The sequence below is a fragment of the Acipenser ruthenus genome, chromosome 8 (assembly GCF_902713425.1).
Source record: "Acipenser ruthenus chromosome 8, fAciRut3.2 maternal haplotype, whole genome shotgun sequence".
Classification (NCBI taxonomy): domain Eukaryota; kingdom Metazoa; phylum Chordata; class Actinopteri; order Acipenseriformes; family Acipenseridae; genus Acipenser; species Acipenser ruthenus.
The window spans coordinates 51617014-51638803 of NC_081196.1; the positions used below are offsets into that span (position 1 = coordinate 51617014).

Here is a 21790-nt window from a genome sequence, read left to right on the forward strand (position 1 = left end):
GCACCACAAAATTCAATTTGACCACGTGGTCACACCCTATATTAAGAACTCTAAAATACAAATTTCAATTTTTTTTTCAAATTCATGTTTTTGATTGTTTCAAATTATAACATAAAGGAAATGTAAAAAAAATAATTCAGGTTAACTATACCGTTACTATACCTCAATTCATAAATTAGTATTGTTTGGGAAATGAATGCACATTTTGCAAAAAAACAATAAAGCCATATTGTTGGTTTATTCTAGATTTTCTTGCAACCCTTAAATTCGCTAGCATTTCATTATTGATGGGAACCAGTGCCAATATCAACAACGCCTTTCATTTAACATTTTCACATTGCTTGGTTCTCCTCTTCCTTGCTTAAGCTCTCCAGGCTGCAAAAGATTCAATGCATTGATCCCAGCTTACTTTGCTCTGTACAGCTCAGTTATCATGCTCAGAATCATTGCTCTTGCTACTTAGGAGTGCTTATGGCAACTATTTTTGCCACAAAAAATTCTGAAATGCCTAAAAAAAAATGTAAAATGTGCAAAAGTAAACATCGTGCCCACTGCAAAAGTAAAGCTATCAATTTATAGCCAAAATGTGGTCCAAAAAAAAATTACAGTTGACGGAACAGGAGGTTCAAGATTTAAGTCTAGATCATACGCTACCAGTAACTACGGCAAATGAATTCATTACTAAATGCTGGGCTATATCTACTGTACATTTATTTTTAATAGCCTACATTGGGGGATTAGGCCATTAAATTGAACAAGTCTTAAAGAAAATGAAATGAAAATGACCTTTTTCCTTTGAAGCAATAACAGGGGTCATTAAAACTCAAGTGCATGCATAAAGGTTATCTTATAAGTATGTCTGATATTCTAATAGTGTGCAACAGTTTGGTTAGGTGTATAACAATCTCCTTGTCTTGATAACCTGTTAACATCACTTGTCTGGAAGGGAACATTTGTAATGTATTCTGTCAAAAAGAAAGATTTTTTTAAAAAAAATACAACGTTGAGGTGGTTTGTTAGTGTTCATCTTTTCACTGTGCTTTAGTTCAAAGACAAGGCAATATGTGCTAGTCAAAGAAGGGCTCTTGACAGACATCAAAGTGAAGCAAGCTTGCCACCACACAGGGGAATGATGGACTCAATTTGAGCTATGAAATGAACTGGTGATAATCAAAAGACTCTAATTTGAACACCCCTTAATTAGTCATTTAGCAGACACTTTTATTCAAAGCGATTTACAGAGTCTAGGGGGTGAACAATGCATCAAAACTGCTGCTGCAGAGTCACTTACAATAGGACCTCGGTTTTATGTCTCATCTGAAGGACGGCGCACAAGGAGGTTCAGTGACTTGATCAGGGTCACACAGTGAGTCAGAGGCTAAGCTGGGATTGAATTTGGAACCTATTGGTAACAAGACCCTTTCATTAACCACTGCACCACCCTTGCCATATTACAAACTAAAAAGCAAATCATTCTTACTGATTTTTCACCAGAGATATTCTTAACAAAATCAACCAGACCAAAAAAACAGCTTGAAATCAGGAAGGTGTGTGTTAATGATGCTAGGCCACATTTGCACAGTGATTCTTATTATATATTTTTGAACCAAGCTTTAATATACAGTTGTCCCCTGGCTTGACTGTGCTTCACCATGCCTTCAGTACACATAGCTCTAGTTTAATCACATTTTACTATGATAAACCTCTTTAAGTTTTCATTTTAAATTAAATTAGTTATTAAGTAAATGAAATCAGACATGTATTTTTTCATGGCAATGCATGTTTACATTTTCTTATAGATTTGGGAATATTTGCTTTATTGATTAGAAAACAGTTACATCAGTTATCTTTTATGCATTGGCATCATGAACTGAAAATAAAAGTACATGGAGCAAATCTTACCTAATATATATATATATATATATATATATATATATATATATATATATATATATATATATATATATACAGTGCCTTGCAAAAGTATTCAGACCCCTGACCAATTCTCTCATATTACTGAATTACAAATGGTACATTGACATTTTGTTCTGTTTTATATTTTATTTTAAAACACTGAAACTCACAATCAATTATTGTAAAGTGACATTGGTTTTATGTTGGGAAATATTTTTAAGAAAAATAAAAAAACTGAAATATCTTGCTTGCATAAGTATTCAACCCCTGTGCTGTGGAAGCTCCCAGTTTACACCGATGAAAGAAATTGCCCTAACGAGGACACACTTATCTTACCATTGGCCTTCACCTGTGAACCATTAAAGTTGCTGTCACATTTTCTGGATAAAAACCCCACTGTTGAAGGATCATTGGTCAGGCTGTGAATCTGAAGGAAAATGAAGCCCAAAGAGCATTCTACAGAAGTTAGAGATAAAGTAATACAAATGCATAGATTAGGGAAAGGGTACAAAATAATATCCAAGTGTTTGGATATCCCAGTGAGCACAGTTGGATCAAAAATCAGGAAGTGGAAGCTGCATCACACCACCCAGGCACTGCCAAGAAAAGGCCGTCCCTCAAAACTCAGCGCTCAAACAAGGAGACTTGTGAGAGAAGGCACAGAGAGGCCAACAATCACTTTGAAGGAGCTACAGAGTTCAGTGGCTGGGAGTGGAGTAATGGTGCACCAGTCAACCATATCAAGAGCTCTGCATAACACTGGCCTGAATGGGAGGGTGGCAAGAAATCAGCCGTTACTCAAAAAGTACCATCTGAAAGCACGTCTGGAGTTTGCCAGAAAGCATGAGAGTGACCCAGCTGCGATGTGGGAAAAGGTTTTGTGGTCAGATGAGACCAAGATAGAGCTTTTTGGCCAAAACTCAAAGCGCTATGTGTGGCGCAAACCTAACACTGAAGAATGGATGGAGCAAAATACAGGGAAATACTGCAAGAGAACCTGCTTCAGTCCGCTAAAAAACTGAAGCTTGGGAGGAAATTCACCTTTCAGCAGGACAATGATCCCAAGCACAAGGCCAAAGCAACATTGGAATGGCTCAAGAACAAAAAGGTGAATGTCCTACAGTGGCCCAGTCAAAGTCCTGATCTCAATCCCATTGTGAATCTGTGGCACTATTTAAGAAAATTGCGGTCCACAAGCGTCGTCCAACCAACCTGAACAACCTGGAGCAAATCTGCCAAGAAGAATGGGCCAAAATCACTCCAACACTGTGTGCAAAGCTGGTACATACTTACCCCAAAAGACTTAAAGCTGTTATTGCAGCGAAAGGTGGCTCTACCAAATATAAATGTGTGACCAATGTCACCTTACAATAATTGATTTTGAGTTTCACTGTTTTAAAATAAAATATCAAACAGAACGAAATTTCAATGTACCATTTGTAATTCAGTAATATGAGAGAATTGGTCAGGGGTCTAAATACTTTTGCAAGGCACTGTGTATATATATATATATATATATATATATATATATATATATATATATATATATATATTAGGTAATTCCATTGGTCTCAGATTTTCCTATATGAAATACACACATTATGGTAAAGGAGAATTCAATGTTTTAATGGTGAGAAGAATATTTATTGAACGCTCCTTGTAGATACTCCAATGCTGCACTTCCAGTCAAATTCCTAAAGTCCCGGGAAGGAATTAAAGTTACCATTGAAAACAAATCCGTCATAATAAAAGCAGTTCAGTCATGAACAATATGTATTAAAGCTTATACAACAAATACTACGTTATACATAATGTATTTCCATTACATCTTTGGCCTCGCCCTTCAAGGTACCCCTGCCCATAATTTAGTTTCCTGACAGTACAGAGGCTGACCTTAGGGAAACCAAGGGCAGAGGGGCTGGATAGCTGCCCTCCCCTTAGACTAAGCCGAAAAAAAAGTAATGGCTGGAGAGGAGGGGGCGAACTCTGACGTACAGCAGGGACGAATGGATTGAGGTAGCATATAAAGCCATTTCTAACTGATCATTGGACGTATGGTTTATCGAATGACTAATGAAAGACTAGCCATTTGACCGACAAATGTTCTGGAAATGACGGTTCCTAATATGTTCGATGTTTACGATTTTAATCGAGCTTAAAAAAGAAGTTCCCTGCCTGAACCATCACTTTGCTAAATTGAGTGAATGTGCTCAAGAAGTCATTGTCTAAAAAAGCAATACATTCAGAATTGTTTTTCCTACAAGGACTCAAACTCCCACAGCTTCCTACAGCAGGAAGTACAGTATGTACAAGAGTGCAAGATAGGGTCTACAATTATTTATAAATGGCCTTTATACATTACCATTGGAAATCAAATACACATTTAACATAATGTGCCTCTTTCATATAGGAAACTGAGAGCTACAAAGTGATGGTGATACATATCAGATCAAATGTACTGAAATGACTGTATTTTGTTAGCTGTATTTAAGGTAATAATGAAAGAAAACATATACAGAACAGAACTGGAGAATCATCATGAATTACATCAACCACCTATCAATGTTTACCCATGGGTTACCCTAAAATGCTGTAAAGGCTGTAAAATGCTCTAAATCCCAATGGGTTATAGGTTGATCAAATGTCTTTTCATAGCCAACAGTGGGAAGGAAGGACTGCAAAGGATAAAGCTGCTTCACTGTGAGTTTTATTTTTGAATCAGTCTTACTGCAGAGACATGACCGTGTGTGTGTGTGTGTGTGAAGTAACCAGAATGATATAGACCGTGCTAATATAAATTAAACAGCGTTTCTCTTTAGAGCAGCCATTTTAAAACTTGCATTTAAAGATGCATGGAAAATTAATGGAAAAATACTGTACAATGAAAAACGGGGGTTTGCCTCAACATTTCATTAGTATAAGTTAGTTGTTTGCATACATTGGCAGTAGATAAAATGTGATATTCACTATGGCTGTGGTGGCCAGTTGCTTTGTGTCCTTACCATTGGCTATTGGTAGTTTAATAGAGTAGCAAGCAATTGGTGTTAAATGGTGGCTAGGGTTTTATTTATCACCAACACTTTCATTTATCACTGAAGATCTTTATAATAGACTATGGGCCATTGACTCGATTAATTCCCAGTGTTTCTCTTGCTGTTTTATTAGTTCTCATTATAGTTTATTTTTAATATTCATCATAGTTTTATGTCGTTTGCAAAATAAAAGAAGTCCCAGATTAACCTTCCACTGAATAAAAGACAAAGGCCAATGTCAATGCTTGGTTTTTTTCACACATGCGAATCTCAGGTGTGCTTGTTTAAAGAGTATATAATATAATTCAACTTAGCCCAAAGTGTTCTTAGCTTTACATGATGTTTGTAATATTGATCTACATTACGGGTGAGTAAATCCAGACTCAGGGGCCAAATGTGATACAAATAATATAATATAAATATAATATAAATATATAAAATGTGATATCTTGTAACAATTGTAAGTCGCCCTGGATAAGGGCGTCTGCTAAGAAATAAATAAATAAATAAATAAATAAATAAATAAATAATAATAATAATAATAATAATAATAATAATAATAATAATAATAATAATAATAATAATAATGAGTGGTAAAAGAAATCAAATTGTAAGCAAAATTACAAACCCCCCTGGTCTGCAAAATGTATGCATATGGCATGTCATGTAATCCACTAGACCTACTGTAAATACACTTTGTGAGAGTTGTATGCAACTATTCAACACCAGTCATGAGAAAGTGCCTTGTCTTCTTCTTTTTCTTCTTCCGACATATTTTTCTGCAGATTTTTGAAGACCCCAGGCACTTTTATCCATGCATATGTATGTTACAGCACATTCGATTTTAATGACAATTAACTTGTTATGTCAACATGGAAATATACCAGGGAATGCACTTATTCTTTGTGACGTATATATCATTTATATTAAATGACTTATTTCTGTTTTAAAATTGCCTGCAAAAGAAAAAAAAAAAAAAACTTTCTTTATATAAATAAAAAAAGGTCTGGTATACATGGGATTTGAACCTACAACCTTCAGTTTGCAAGCGTCTTCTGTCAGTGCTACACGATTAGTAGAGACAACCAGTATTTTGAAAGATGAAGTCCGCCAGCTGAGAATTCTCCGGACTTTGTTATATTTTTGAGATTTTTCGAAGCCATAATCCGTCTTCATCAATTCTCATTCTGAGATTTTGAGCTGGAGCTTTGAAAATGTTTGGTTTCCTGTGAGTGTAACGCTCATTAGGGTCCCTATTGGCACAAGGAGGTACAATTTCCTGTCTCTATACTGGTCGATGAGAGTAACGCTATTTGTGGTCCCCGCTGGACAAAAAAGGAACATCATTTCTGAGAATTAGCTATGCTGAAGGATAGCCTATATATTTGGTAGAAGTAAAACATAAATAAATAAATACACTAATATAAATAATGAAATAAATGAACACATAGACATTTATGTATGTATTTATTTATCTTGATATGTATTTATTTTTCACAATCATATAAACAATGACATTTAATACTGTATGAAACAAAAATAAATCAATATTCAACAGTTCTTGTTCAAATGTATATTAGTGAAGATTTTTGTACAAAAAGATCGACATACTTTCATATATTTTTACTTTCAAATTAAAAAAATAGATTGTAATGACCCAGACAACTGCTTTGTTACAGGACTTGTTGTCAGTTCAGTTTGTCTCGTCTGTCTCTGTTACATGTATTGTAAGGGGAACGGGACTGGTCATACCGTTAGTGAATGGGGAGAATGTGTGTTGTTGTTTACAGGGGTTGCAGAGCATTTGAGAATTCAACACCGTCTCCTTTTCTTTGACATACATTAGTTGCTTAAATGATTTCCACAATGTTATTTAGAAAAATGTACAGTTTAGTACTGATCTGTACATTCTACTTTGTCCCCAGCATTTGAATAATGCTGAAGACAACGAACATATCCATGTGTAAACAATCCAAGTTGCAGTCACGTGACCTCAGCAGGCTACATACTGTCGGTATTTTGCAACCACAGACCATACTTATACCTTCAGTAACAGGAATTAGAAAGATATAATTTATATAACTGATGATGTGCCAGATACTTGGAGTTTGTGACCCCTACTGTGCACCACCGGTGAGCGAGCACACTTTGACATGATTTGACCAAGATTATTTTTTCCTTTTAAGAAAACTTACTGGTACATGTTATTAAGAAAAAATACATTTTCAAAAGTTTGTTACAAAATACAGTACTAATATGAATTATATACAGTATTTCTATGTTATTATTATTATTATTATTATTATTATTATTATTATTATTATTATTATTATCCAGGGCGACTTACAATTGTTACAATATATCACATTATTTTTACATACAATTCCCCATTTATACAGTTGGGTTTTTACTGGAGCAATCTAGGTAAAGTATCTTGCTCAAGGGTACAGCAGCAGTGTCCCCCACCTGGGATTTAACCCACGACCCTCCGGTCAAGAGTCCAGAGCCCTAACCACTACTCCACACTGCTGCCCTACTGTGGTTCTTCACTACATGCACTGAGATTTCATTACATCTCATTTTATTCCGTTTCTCATTGTGTATGTCATAAGAAGGGAGACTAAGAGTCCTGCTGCTCATAAAAATATAAGCATCTTGTTTATTATTATGGCAGCGTTGATGCATAGACCTGATCAGCCTCTGGATAGACTGCTGTGGGATGTTCCGCCACTCTTCTTGTGCAGCTGCAGCCAGCTGGCGAAGGTTGGCTGGTCGCGGTTGCCCCACCAGTTGGCTTGAACAATGCAACAGTCAGCATAACTGTCTTGGGCCGATGTGGTGACCCTCTGCCTTCCAGGACGTGGCCTGTCCCTCACAGAGCCAGTTTCCTGGTTTCTCTGGACTAGTCTACTGATTATTGAAGCCGAACATCTAATTTTCTCCAGGCAACTTCTCTCACAGACAGGCCGCATTCAATCATGCCGATAGCAACAAGGCGATCTTCATTACTCAAGCGGGGCTTAGTCGTATCTTTCGTTGTTCTTGCGTTAATTAAAATCATATCTTTTCGAATGGCTATTTATACAGATTCTTAATCAACTCATTTTGGCAATTTTAACTCAACTCAAAAAACAAACACTGGGCACCTGGCATTTTTATGAAATCACATGACTTGAGCTCAGTATTTTGTTATCCCAAGGAACAATACTACTCAAACAATATACTTATCTGCTCACTATTTAAAATGAAAATAACATTATGTATGTGTCCAATGAGCTATTGATGTAAAACTTAGACTGTTGCATTTTCATTGTGCATCAGTATATATATATATATATATATATATATATATATATATATATATATATATATATATATATATATATTAACTAGTCACTAGTCACTTTTATTCAAACTACATAACCGCTATGTTACACAGATTCCCATCTTAACCCTTTCAAGAGAGTAGGCTACTATTTAAATTTACCCTAACCAAACGGCAGCACATTGCCTCAATATAGGTTGAACAATGTTGCTATTCCCGTAATGTGTGTGTGTTATAAAGTAAAAAAAAAACACAAGCCACAACTGGGGGGAGCAAGGTTGCCCCAATTGTTTCTACTAACTTTCAGGCACAATAAAAGCAGATGAAATGCATGAAAAACACAAGCCAAATTAGTAGAAACAATTGGGGCAACCTTGGCTCCCATCGGTTTTACAGTTGTGCCTATTTGCTTTGTGCTGGGCAAGGTTGCCCCAATGGTTTCTTGAAACATGGCTTGTGTTTTTGATATCTCTATTTTAAATGGCTGGACACTTTTGGTAACTTGGTGTTTTTTCACATTTCCAAAGTGTTTTTGTTTCAGATTACAATAAACGACATGCAACCTAATTTAAACAAAGGGATAATGATGTATAATATGTTTCATCACTATACTTACTTGATCATTAATTCTTATATATTTGAATTTAGTAGAAAAAAAAACAGAGCTGAAACAGAATATACTACATGCAATGCAGTGTGCAGATAATTGACAATCCCATCCAGGTACAAATCAAATAAGTCAGAACTCTATATCATCCTACAACAAGAAAAAAATGAACATGGCATATTGATGTTTACTGTTTAGCATAATCACTAGACAGTAATTGCCTGTCCCTAGTCTCAAAATAAATGAATTCTGAGCACAAGAACAATTCTAAGGTAGGAATGGATGCGATCCTGTGAAGAACATGACTGATTGCTGAAATTGCTCTTAAATTAAATCAAGGTCTATATTGCTGCGGTATAATAAACTGTAATCTGATAGATGTAAATTACAAATGGTTTATTTCACCCCTCACCTCTTCTTCTGTAATGGTTGTAATGGGGGCGGGGGTTACCTTCCTGAAATGAGGAATGACCCAAATAAAAAACTCACATTTTGTATTTACAACACGTTTGTCTCTGCTTCTAAACTTGGTGTATTGTTCTGTACTCCCAGGTCACATAAAGCCTGTCCACAAGCATGTATAGCAAATCAATACGAAATGTATCATGAACAGGGAAAGCACTATCATCAGCAGTACATACATAGTAATCCTAGGATTTACTGACTTGGAATCCCTATAGATGTAAGTGGAGCAGTCAGTCCCACTGTCATACAAAATGCAGCATATTCAAAAATATTGATACATATATGTGGCAATGTGCCCCGCCCCTGTGTGCATTTGTGTGTTATGTGATGTATCTTGCGTGTGTTAATGTTGGTGTATAGAGATGGCTGCACGGGATATAAATGGATGTGTGCAGCACGAGTTATTTAAATTGTATATTGGTATTTAAGCACGGGATTGCACATCACTGCACGTGCATTTAAAGTATTTAATATGTGAGCACGAGGTTGCACATAATTAATTCACGTGCTGGGATTCAAGTGAATAATTAATTAGTAATTGAATCCCAGCACAACAGTATATATAGACACACGTTTGACTCACTCGGGGTAGAGTGTACAGGGTGGAAGTACGGGTTTGGAGACGGAGGTAAAGTAAAATAATAATAATAACAATCACAACATCATCATAACTCACCGTGTCTGTCAGTTTAATCCGTTTTGTTTGTCTATTTATTTTGGCTTAAAGTGCCGTGTCCTGTTTTCTGTTTGTTCAACCTTTTTATTTATTTGTTATTAAACGCTGAGTGCAGCCATTGCACTCAGTTTCACTCATCACCACCGTCTGTCTGTGTGTTTCTTCTGGGTCTGACATGTCACTACCAGCCAGCCTTGTGACAATATATTATTCCATATAGTGCACCATACATATAATTATACAAATTCAAATAAAGAAATATACTGTGATTCATCCCAGTATGACGAAGGCTTGAACAGTATATTTTTTGACGACTAATAAATCATTTGCCTTTTACAGGCAAAAGATGTTAATGGTGCAACAAGTTTCAGAGGCTTTGCTGCTTAAAGTGATAACTTTCAATTATAATTTTCTCACCAGTTGCATACAACTGTGCCAATCTGAGTGGGCAGATTCTGAGTCGTGCAAGTCAGATGTCAGTATAACGGACTTATCAGTATAACTAATCAGTATAACTCTCAAATAACAACCTAGGGGAGTTATGTTAAATTCAAAAAGATAATAAAGGTTAGACATGTTCTCCCCTTGAGACGATAGGGCCGGTTGTAACAGATGATTGGGATCCAACTTGCACAGAAACAGTAATGTTTATCTTCGCCCACTCAGCCAGACAGTGTTCAATGCAGCTGCCCCCCCCCCCCATTTGCAGTGCTTCTGCATTGCTTACAATTGCAACAAAATGTGTGGGCTTTGTGCTAATTATTACAATGGATGCAATTGAACTGAAAATGTACTCCAAAAGAAATGTATTGTTTAATAAATTGTAGTTTGTATAACACACAAAATAAACTTTGAAACAAGCCTGTATTATTTAATTTGATGTTGGGATTTCCATTCATGCAAGAACAATACAAATAAAGGATAAGAATGTAGTCAATTGTGGCTATTTAAATATAACTAAACATGACAGTCGCACAGGCAAATACTATCCAAGTAAATGTTTAAAAATTTCAGTGAAAAATGTTTATCAAAATCATAGAAAGCACAACACTGCTTATTGGATTGCTCCTCATTTGCTAGACCTTTCTGCCTCCCACTTTTCATTGATTGGTGAGGGCTAGTGTAGAGCACAAACTCTTTTCAAAATCACATTAGGGTGACAGGACAAAAAAAAAACACAAACATAACAACATACATTAGCACCTTGGGTTCCCTTTCAATCTCGAAATGTCAACCTTTACGAATTGGGAAATGACCCTCGTGTCACATGAACCTGAGCACATATTTAAAAAGCTGCCTGATAGGCCGGTGTGACCACGTGTCTGTTGCATTTTGGGAACAAGGCCCTACGTCACACAGCAACCTTCGCCATTTGATTCCTTACTACAACCTGAACTACAAAGTGTTTTAGTGTACCGTGCCTCGTAGCTTCGGCTCGGCGTAATACAACACATTAAACCAGTGCATAGCAACTTGGGTTTTAATCGGTGGTACACGGCACTCCCTTGCATAGTACCCCGTATACTCGTCCGGTGCCCCTGTGCTCGGTGCGCCTTGGTGCTCTGTGCATTGCCTCGGTGCTCCATGCATTGCCCGGTGTGTAACACTCCCACGCCCCGTGCACTAACCCTGTGCCCCATGCAATAACCCGGCGCATAGCACTGCCATGCATAGACCCGGTGCACATAGCACTGCCATGAACACACCCAGTGCTCCGTGCCCCGTGCACTCACCCCATGCCCCACACTTTGTGCGCCTCAGTGCCCCATGGATCAGCCTGAGGCATAGCACTTTCGTGCATAGCCCCAGAGTGTATTACATTCCCGTGCGACCCCGTGCACTCACCCAGTGTTTCTGTGCCCAGTACACCTCGGTGCATAGCACCGGTGTCTTACCCCCGTGCACGGTACTCCGTGTATTAACCCGGCGCATAGCACCTCCATGCATAGCCCTGGTAGCCATAGCACCTCCATGCATAGCCCTCCCGTGCCTTCCACCCTGCATACTCACCCCCTGTCTAGTGTGGTAAATATGTGTGAGATGTAGTGCCAGCCTCCCTCCGGAGGACAGCCACAATATGTGCGTTCTATACCTGGGCACTGATCATGCACGGCGGGCACTGGCAGACGGTACCTTTTGTAAGGTGTGTGCCGGCTTTCTTTATTTTATCAATATTGGGCCACTGTATCAATACTGTCTCATTGTATCACTGTTTTTTTTTTAATAATTTGAATTATGCATGGATTATTACAATAATGTGTGGTTTCAACATATATTGCAAAAAGAAAGTTACTATATAGTTTTACAGTGGATTTTAGGTGTCATTTAAGAGTTCAGTCAAACCTGCAAAGCATCTTAAAAATACCTTTACCTGTAAGTTGGGAAACCTTTAACACAGCACCAGTCACATTAATCTTCAAAAGAAAAGGAAAGCTTATTTTCAAGAACTATATATAAGCTCTATTTTTAAGATGTTTCAGTGCTTACCTGTTACAGTTAATTCTGTAGTTCTTCGTACTACAAAGTTTCCAAACTGCAGTTCACAAGTGTAATTCCCGATATCATCTTCTCGAACCTCCCGTATAATTAAAGTATCCTTCCTCCGTACAACTGTCTGTCTCCATACTTTTGGCTTGCATTCCTTTAAGTATAAGATAAAAGAAAAAAAGAATTCAAATGCAGTTCAGCATTTCGACACATTTTTCAGTTAAACGCAACAGTCTGAATAATAGTCATAGACAAACAAGCGCTACTATCAGGCATTACCAGACAATAAAATACTGTTGCATTAAAATGAAGGAGCAAGTGATGTGAGACATGATCAAATCCAGGTCTCGAGAGACCAGGTTTTGAGACCAGTGTACCAGACTTATTCATTGGAGCAGACTGACATATATATATATCAGCATACCTAGCCACTTTCCAAAGTTTGTAAGTTAGTATATTGTGTAGGGGCATAAATCAAATATCTCAGGTATTTATTTTTTTTCTCACTAACATCAGCCTTATTTCTTCCTGCGTGGGACACACATTTTAGACACCTATACTTACTATGCAGATTAATTTGTAAAAGTAAAATGAAGGTGTCTGGATGTCTGGCAGATCTAAAATGTCACATTCACCCTGCAAATCGGACCAGAAATTTAAAAACAATGAGGGGGACATTGCTTTTAAACCCTTTGATGGATTTGCTTGTTTGTGGCGCTGAAAAAAAGGAGGTTTTGAATTGTTTCTTGCTAAATAATAATATCTTTAATTTGATATAGCACCTTTCATAGTGGACAACCACACAGCGCTTTACAGGGGTAGGCTGTGAACAGTGCATTACATGCAGTCATCTGCAGGATGGAGCACAAGGAGGTTAAGTGACTTGCTCAGGGTCACACAGTGCGTCAGTCAGTGGCAGAGGTGGGATGTGAACCAGTGACCTTCTGGGTACAAGCCCTGGACTTTAACCACTGGACCACACTGCCTCCTAGCGAAGTTTTGAATCGTAGTGTATTTACTTAATGTGTGCGCGAGTTAAACCGCTCCTCTCATCTACTTAATTAGTAATGGCAGCCAAGTTTATTTTGCTCTTAGTTTACTAAGAGTAACGATATCCCCTTTGTGTGGTGTTTTTTTACTTGAAAGATTAAAAAATAAAGACAGTGTAAAAAAAATAGTGAAAATTGTTAGCAGTTTATGATTATGCATTAAAAAAAAAAAAAAAAAAACATTTGTTTTCTATCTTAATTGTGTCCTCCAGAAACTATGTAATGTTTTTTTTTTTTTTATGTGACTGATTTACATTATTGGTTTATGAGGACTGGATTCATAAAGCACTCAGACAGGTGTCTGTAATGCAGAGCTAGCGTGATACAACCTTTGTATATCAGACTGTATATCTCTGTATTTCAAACCGAAATAAAAGTACAATTCTAATTGAGGCAACAGAATTCACCATGCTTTTAAGGGGGCTGGGATTAATTCCTGTTTAAAAATACCGGTTTATACATTTGAAAGAAAATCAATATGTCCATGTTGAATATTTGCTACCAATAAATAAAAAAGGTGATTGCCCTAAATCTCTGCTTCAAGCTCTAAATGAGATTGAAAATATTTGTTTGTTCTGACCTCCCATTGCTATAAGTGTGTCCATACAAGCAGCATTCCCATGGATATAAACCCAGAATGAACGGTGTATTTATCGCCCCTCTGGAGTCTCCAATATATGGTCTGATTAACACATGCCCAATTATGCATCAGTACATTTTTTGTAAACATTTATTTCCTAAAATGTTTATAATGGTCTTCTGTGGGCACACAAGCAGTATTCCTTATAGTATTCTGTGTTCTAACTATATAAAGTGTAATAAAAATGCAGCCCTAAACAGTCTGAAAATTGCATGTATTAAGGATTAAAGATGTTAACGATTAAATTCTCTTTGGCTGCTTTTTTACTTTCAACTCTACCAGGTCTTTTTTAAAAAAAAATTGACATGCTGATTTTTCTATAATTCAAAAACCATGGAGCTTACCTTATACCATACTATATTGGGCTCTCTGTGAGGCAGTACATAATCCTCGATGTCAGGGCATGAAATTTCTTTGTTTTTGCTAAGTTCAGCTTTTTCAAAGTACCTCATTTTGGAATTGTAGCAGAGATCTGTGTCATTTTCAGCCACAGTCAATGACATAGAAACCTTCATACAATACGTTGAGTTCCTGCAATGAAAGAAATTCTGTGAATGTCAAGGCTTCATATTCAGAACAAACAAAGCCATTTGGAATGTTGGATTCATAAACGTTCCAATGCCCTTTTTAGTACACATTTAAACCTGGATTTGACAGACAGTCCCATATGGGTCCTGTATATACAGTCTACACAACATCCTGATTAATGAGCAGGGGGGGTTGTATTTAATATAAGGAACTTTCATCCACCTATCAGGATGCTCCACTGCACAGTATTACCAAACAGCAGGTGACAGGGGAACATTCAGAATATCTAGCAATAAAAAACAGAAAGAAATCTTGAAACATTGAAAATGTGAAGACATCTGGAAGTGTCTTTATTGAAAGTCTGCAGTGAATTAAGGTATTTCTCCTCACAGATACAATGAGGCTGCACTACACCATAGTGTGTCACTACCTACAAAAGACCAGTAGCTGCTTGGTATTCCCATTCAGCAGTCTGACATTATGCATGCAAAGTTTACAACTAATAAATACCACAAAGCCACAACCTTTCTTTATTACAACACAATTCTGCGTGTTATGCACTCAAACTGCCATATTTCTGACATGCACATACCTCAGATAATAAGCATTATGAGCATTCATTCTATTACTGTTTACCATGCATGCATTGTTTTCCAAAAAAAACTTTTTTTTTCAATACCCTTTTTTCAAAGGTATATTAAGACTTTGTATTCAATGTATTAACTTGGGGTTTTTCTTTCTAGATAGCTTGGAATTTCAAATTATAAAAGGGAGTTTTTGTGAACAAATAAAAAGCATTTACAGTAGCATAATCTGAGGTATGTCATATCTGATCAAAATGGTTTGTGTACACATAAAGAAATAGGGACATTTGAAAAAAAGATCTGCATGATTGATATGTCCAGAGGTTAAAAAAAAATGTGGCAATACAAAAAAAAAGGTTATTTCTACTGGACACCACCTGTAATAGAACTTTATTTAGGGAATGATAGACTACAGTTTGTAAAGACACTGAAAGAGAGTGGTCTGCATCAATGTATGGTCAGAGGTTAAAAGAATGTGGCACTAAAGAGATCACTAATCACTCACTTGTAATGGAACTTTAGTTAGAGAATCACAGAAAACAACAACCGTGTACCTATAACTATAAATACCCTGTCAAAGCATGTGGTCTGTATCACTGATATTGCGGCAGTGAAAGGGTTCATTTTTAATGGACAACACTGGTAATGGAACTTACGCATGAGAATCAAAGAATACAGTTGTGTACCTGTGACCGAGCTGTTGCTGTGATGACGTCACGGACCAGGAAGGAGTAACAGTAAACAAGGCAATGGATGGCGATGGTGAAACTGAGTGCTATGGCGCTCAGCTATTTTATTAAATAAACGAAACAAAAGATTTAAACAGACAACAAAACCAAAAGGCACGTTGGACAAACAAATAAACAAATAAGGTTTATCAGTTGTTTAGCTTCTAATCTCCTCTCTCTCTCAAAAACCCGTCTCGCTTCTGACACTCTCCTCCTTGCGCAGGCAGCTGGAGGCTTTTATATTCTGGCCAAGGGGTTAACTAGCTGTTAATTATCTTATTAGCCCTCGGCCACAGTCTGCACGAGTTTAGTAAGGATGCGTGACTGTCAGCTAGTTAAATAATCAGTAGCTGATCAGTCACGCATCCTCACAAGGTTTTTAAAATGCAAAAACAATAACAAAATAAGCGGCACTTCGCCGTAATATAAACATAAATCATAATATAAATGAATAATAAACAAAGGGGCGGGACACCACCACAGTACCAAACATTAATATAGCTTGAAGTGTGTAACATAGCGACAGCTAACTCCAGATCCAATACGGGTTTTACATAGAGCACTGTAATAGCTACCCGCGACGTTACTCTGTGTACTGTAGCAATACAAGTGAAAGTATAATATTCTTTATTTTTATTTTAAATGTCTCCATCCATGTTCATTTGCATCATTACAAGTGTACTGTCTGTATGTAGCTATATCTTCAAAGTGAGCTCAACATTGCAGCCATATTACTGTAGGTCAAGGTAAAAACAAAAGGCCAGGAAAGGGATAGAACCTGACCCAGTGAATCATTAATACAGCTGTGTGAGCCAAGTATGAAAGAAATACCTTGAAGCGGGAGGTCTTTATCATCTGGAAACCAACAAGTAACATGACCCCAATATGGCAGCCACACGAGTCGAAGTGATTGGTACTGTTAGATTTTGCGCAAGGAATTTCCTTAACACTGAAAATGTGAAGTTGCCAATTGTTTATGAGATATACAAAGTAGTAGGTGCAGCAGCTGCAGCTGGTTTGTAAATTCATATTTACAGGGATGATTAATAAGGGCTTTTTATAAGTTATAGGTAAATCCAAAGCTTACTGCAAACAGATCACGTGACCGCCGACACAGAAAGTGATTAGGGGCAGAATCTGTATTAGAAAAATCACTAACACTTTATAGTAACCTGGCAACCATGACTAGTAACCATCGTTATAACACATTTTGTATCATTTCATTATATTACCCAAACCCCAGCCTAAATCCTAACATTAACCAAATCATTACTGTGTAACAATGTAACACAGAAAATTATAGGTAATTACATCATTAACTGTTATGTCATTTTTTGCTAATTGTAGCCCAGTTCATATAAAATGTGACTGAATATTCTACACAAATAAGTAATCAATCTTAAGTACAACAGAATGTTCCTAATGCTAATAAGAGGCAAGCAAATAGATTTGATATCCTAGGTTATCCCTCCTTTAAATGGTCTTTTGCAAAAGTAAAGTCGTTAAATTGATTAAGTCCCTTGTAGTCCCACACATTATGTAAATATAGTGCAAGCTGGCATAAATGTACTTGCCAAAATTGATGTTCTATAACTGGCCACACTACAAAAAGATATTTAAGGATCTGTTACAAAAGTAATTTGAAGACGGATGGAATTTACATTAGATCACTTTACAAAATCATTAACTGCTTAAGACAGACATTACAACAACAGAGCATAATAACTATCTCTTCATTTAACTTCCCCCACCATTTCTTTGCTGACGACACCCAGATTTTCTTTTCCTTCCCTTCCTTCACCCCTGACTTTTCCACCCGTATAACTGCATGCCTGACTGCTATCCAATCTTGGATGGCACACCATTACCTCAGCCCATCAAAAACTGAAATCCTTTTCTTCCCCTCCCCTTCTTCTCCCCCTCCCACCCCCACCATTTCATTTACTCCCCTGTCCCTCATTCCGGTTAATTCTGCTCGCAACCTCGGCGTCATCTTTGACTCTACCCTTTCCCTTACTGATCATATCTCGGCCACTACACGCACCTGCCGATTCCACCTATTTAACATCCGCAAAATACGCCCCTCCATCTCTGCCGCTAAACTCCTGGTTCATGCTCTCATCTTCACCCGCCTTGATTACTGCAACTCCCTTCTCCTTGGCCTTCCCTCCTATGCCTTCACACCACTACAGCAAATTCAAAACGCCTCTGCCCGTATCATATTCAACCTCCCCCGCTCCTCTCATACCTCCCGTCTTCTCCTTCAGCTACACTGGCTCTCTGTTTACTATCGCTGCTTATTTAAATTCCTTACTCTAGTCTATAAATCCCTCCATGCTCTCGCCCCACCCTACCTGGCTGCACTTATCACTTACTATGCTCCCTCCTGTCCCTTTCGCTCTCAAACTCTGTTGTCCCTCTCGGTCCCACCCTCGCCCTGTGCCCAATCCTGTTTCCGTTCCTTCTCCCTCCTGGCTCCCCTTCATTGGAATAAACTCCCACTCCATATAAAACAGTCACCTACACTACCCAGTTTTCGCTCCTCCCTTAAAACATCTTTTCACCCTAGCCCATCCCACTGTGTGGCCCTAGCCCCTAACCCCCGGTCAGGACCCTGCTTGCTTGCCCAACCCTGCCCTAGCCTCTGTCCTCACAGTAGCACCACTCTCTACTTCCTCACCCTTGCTCAATAAACGTACCTTTCATTCCGCCATTTCTCTTGATTGTACCGTTTAGCTTAATAATTGTAAAGCGCCTTGGTCAAAGGCGCTATATAAATATAAATATAAATATAAATATAAATATAAATAAATAAATAAATAAATAAATAAATAAATAAATAAATAAATAGTTTGTTGTTGTTGTTTTTGTTGTTGTTGTAGTTTTGTTTTAATATCTTGCAACAGGATCACCACGACACCATTGGGCAATTCCATGAGAATATCCTCGATGTGCCCTTAGTACAAAAAACTGTTTTCATGGTATGCTCATGTTGGGATGACCATTTGCAATTCCATTGCTTTAGCAAAGAATGCCGAAGTATGTGTCCAATGAGTAATCATATATAACAGTACATGACAACAATTCCTCCTCCAACAAATACTTTAATTTGAGTTGTATTGGATTCTGCGTCATGCTTGTTGTGATTAGCTACCATGTTTAATTCCAACACCTGGGCACCTGTGCAAATGAGATTCTGTATTCCAGAGAGATTTCCCTCTATGAATATGTTAAAATAAATACACATTCTGCTTTTGCCAATAGTTCTTATGCTGTTGTTTCTGTGACAGGAGGCTGGCGAATGGAGTTTATTCATGTGGTTAGTCATGATCTTAGGAGGGTCCAGACTGTTGAATCAAGAAATGTATTTCTACTGAATGTGCAACATTTCAACAGAGTCCTTAATGACCAGAGTCCACCTTATGTTCAGGTATCACAGGAAAAGTTTTCCTGCGTGCCACATTGCAATGAAACCACTATGTCACAATATGTAAGGGGAAGTGGAAATTGAATCATTTCCCAAAACCTAAAACAAGTCTTTTTCTTGGCTTGTTATTTTTTAACACTTTCTGAACATATGGCTAGATTCTCTAGTTTAAGGAAACCAGAAATGAGCAACTCAGACATTTCCATTTAGTCCAAGGTTGTTTCTTAGAATTTTATTTGGTGTTTTTTTTTTTTTCCAGAAAATAACGTTTGGAGTACAGCGCTCTGAGAATCTGACCCATAATGTCTAATGTCTAAATTAGACATGCACCCATTATCATTATATATCCCTCAAACAGTTGAAAAGCCATGGTAGACTCCAATAGCCATTTTAGGTATTTTCTTCCCACTTTATTTATTTGGTGCACAATGACAATAAACTGCCTGAACAATCTAGCATTTTTAAATACAGTCACCAGAGAGGAATTATATGTGAAATTATCCGTCCACATTAAAAACTAAAATGTTAATTAAATCAAATACATTTTTCATTAAATCCATACTTTAAAAACACAGTGTGCTGGATTCTCAAAGCTATTTACTCTAAATGTAATCTATTCAAATTAAATATACTAAAATGTAATGCCCAAGTTGTTCATTTATGATTTGATAATGTTTGTGTTGTCTGAAAAAAATGCGCTAATGGCATTTTGGAGTAAATAGCTTTGAGGATCTACCCCAATGTTCTCAAAAATATAGAGTAGATTTGTTGAAAAGGTCCAATGTAAAGGACTTTCACTTTAATTCAGTACCAAATGTTTTCTTGAGAATGTACAGTACAATAGTGACACTGTATGTCTTTGTATATTTTGCCACTGTATAGTTTAATAATAGTCTTAGGCACAGGATATGTATTCCAAGTGGTAACTCCTACTGAAATTAGGAAGAATTACTTGCAAAGTCCAGTTTAATTATTTAAAAGAAGACAGCAATACAGTGCAATTTTTAAATAGTCTGTCAAAAACCCATCAGGCCAAGAATCCAGAAAGAGGCAAACAGAAACTAATGAGTCACTGATGGGAGAACTTTGCTGTCACTTATTCTTCAAAAGTATGTCAGACACAGACTGCAAAGGACATCCATCTTCTGCCATGCAGCAGCTTTAATTTGCTTGACCCACTTTTACTCAAAGGCTGAGGTTATGAAGCTGTGAAGTTGAAAGCACGGCAGATATACAGGGGGGAGGACAGTTTAAAAGAACTGGGACATTTATTCAAGAAAAAAACACAAAATATTGGCCCGCTCCTGTAAACTTGAACATAAAGGGTAATTTAATGTGATATATATATATATATATATATATATATATATATATATATATATATATATATATATATCTTGCTCTTATTGTATTACTTGTATTGTAACGCTTGAAATGTTTTTGCTTACGATTGTAAGTCGCCCTGGATAAGGGTGTCTGCTAAGAAATAAATAATAATAATAATAATAATAATAATAATATATATATATATATATATATATATATATATATATATATATATATATATATATACACATACAGTGCCTTGCAAAAGTATGCAGACCCCTGACCAATTCTCTCATATTACTGAATTACAAATGGTACATTGAAATTTCGTTCTGTTTGATATTTTATTTTAAAACACTGAAACTCAAAATCGATTATTGTAAGCTGACATTGGTTTTATGTTGGGAAATATTTTTAAGAAAAATAAAAAACTGAAATATCTTGCTTGCATAAGTATTCAACCCCCACACATTAATATTTGGTAGAGCCACCTTTCGCTGCAATAACAGCTTTAAGTCTTTTGGGGTAAGTATGTACCAGCTTTGCACACAGTGTCGGAGTGATTTTGGCCCATTCTTCTTGGCAGATTTGCTCCAGGTTGTTCAGGTTGGTTGGACGACGCTTGTGGACCGCAATTTTCTTAAATAGTGCCACAGATTCACAATGGGATTGAGATCAGGACTTTGACTGGGCCACTGTAGGACATTCACCTTTTTGTTCTTGAGCCACTCCAATGTTGCTTTGGCCTTGTGCTTGGGATCATTGTCCTGCTGAAAGGTGAATTTCCTCCCAAGCTTCAGTTTTTTAGCGGACTGAAGCAGGTTCTCTTGCAGTATTTCCCTGTATTTTGCTCCATCCATTCTTCCTTCAATTTTAACAAGATGCCCAGTCCCTGCTGATGAGAAGCATCCCCACAGCATGATGCTGCCACCACCATACCTCACTGTAGGGATGGTGTGTCTTGAGGCATGGGCAGTGTTAGGTTTGCGCCACACATAGCGC

General features: G+C 37.1%; 1 protein-coding gene across 2 annotated transcripts in view; it reads right to left on the bottom strand.

The window, feature by feature from the left end:
• Nucleotides 1–21790, bottom strand: part of LOC117406505 (interleukin-1 receptor accessory protein-like 1) — a 475103-nt gene that overhangs the window by 208230 nt on the left and 245083 nt on the right. For both annotated transcript variants that reach the window (XM_034010584.3, XM_059029188.1), the window contains exons 4-5: nucleotides 14540–14726; nucleotides 12507–12660 (exon numbers count right to left, since the gene is read on the bottom strand). In XM_034010584.3, the coding sequence (XP_033866475.3) occupies nucleotides 12507–12660; nucleotides 14540–14726 (341 nt within the window). The remainder of the gene's footprint in view (nucleotides 1–12506; nucleotides 12661–14539; nucleotides 14727–21790) is intronic.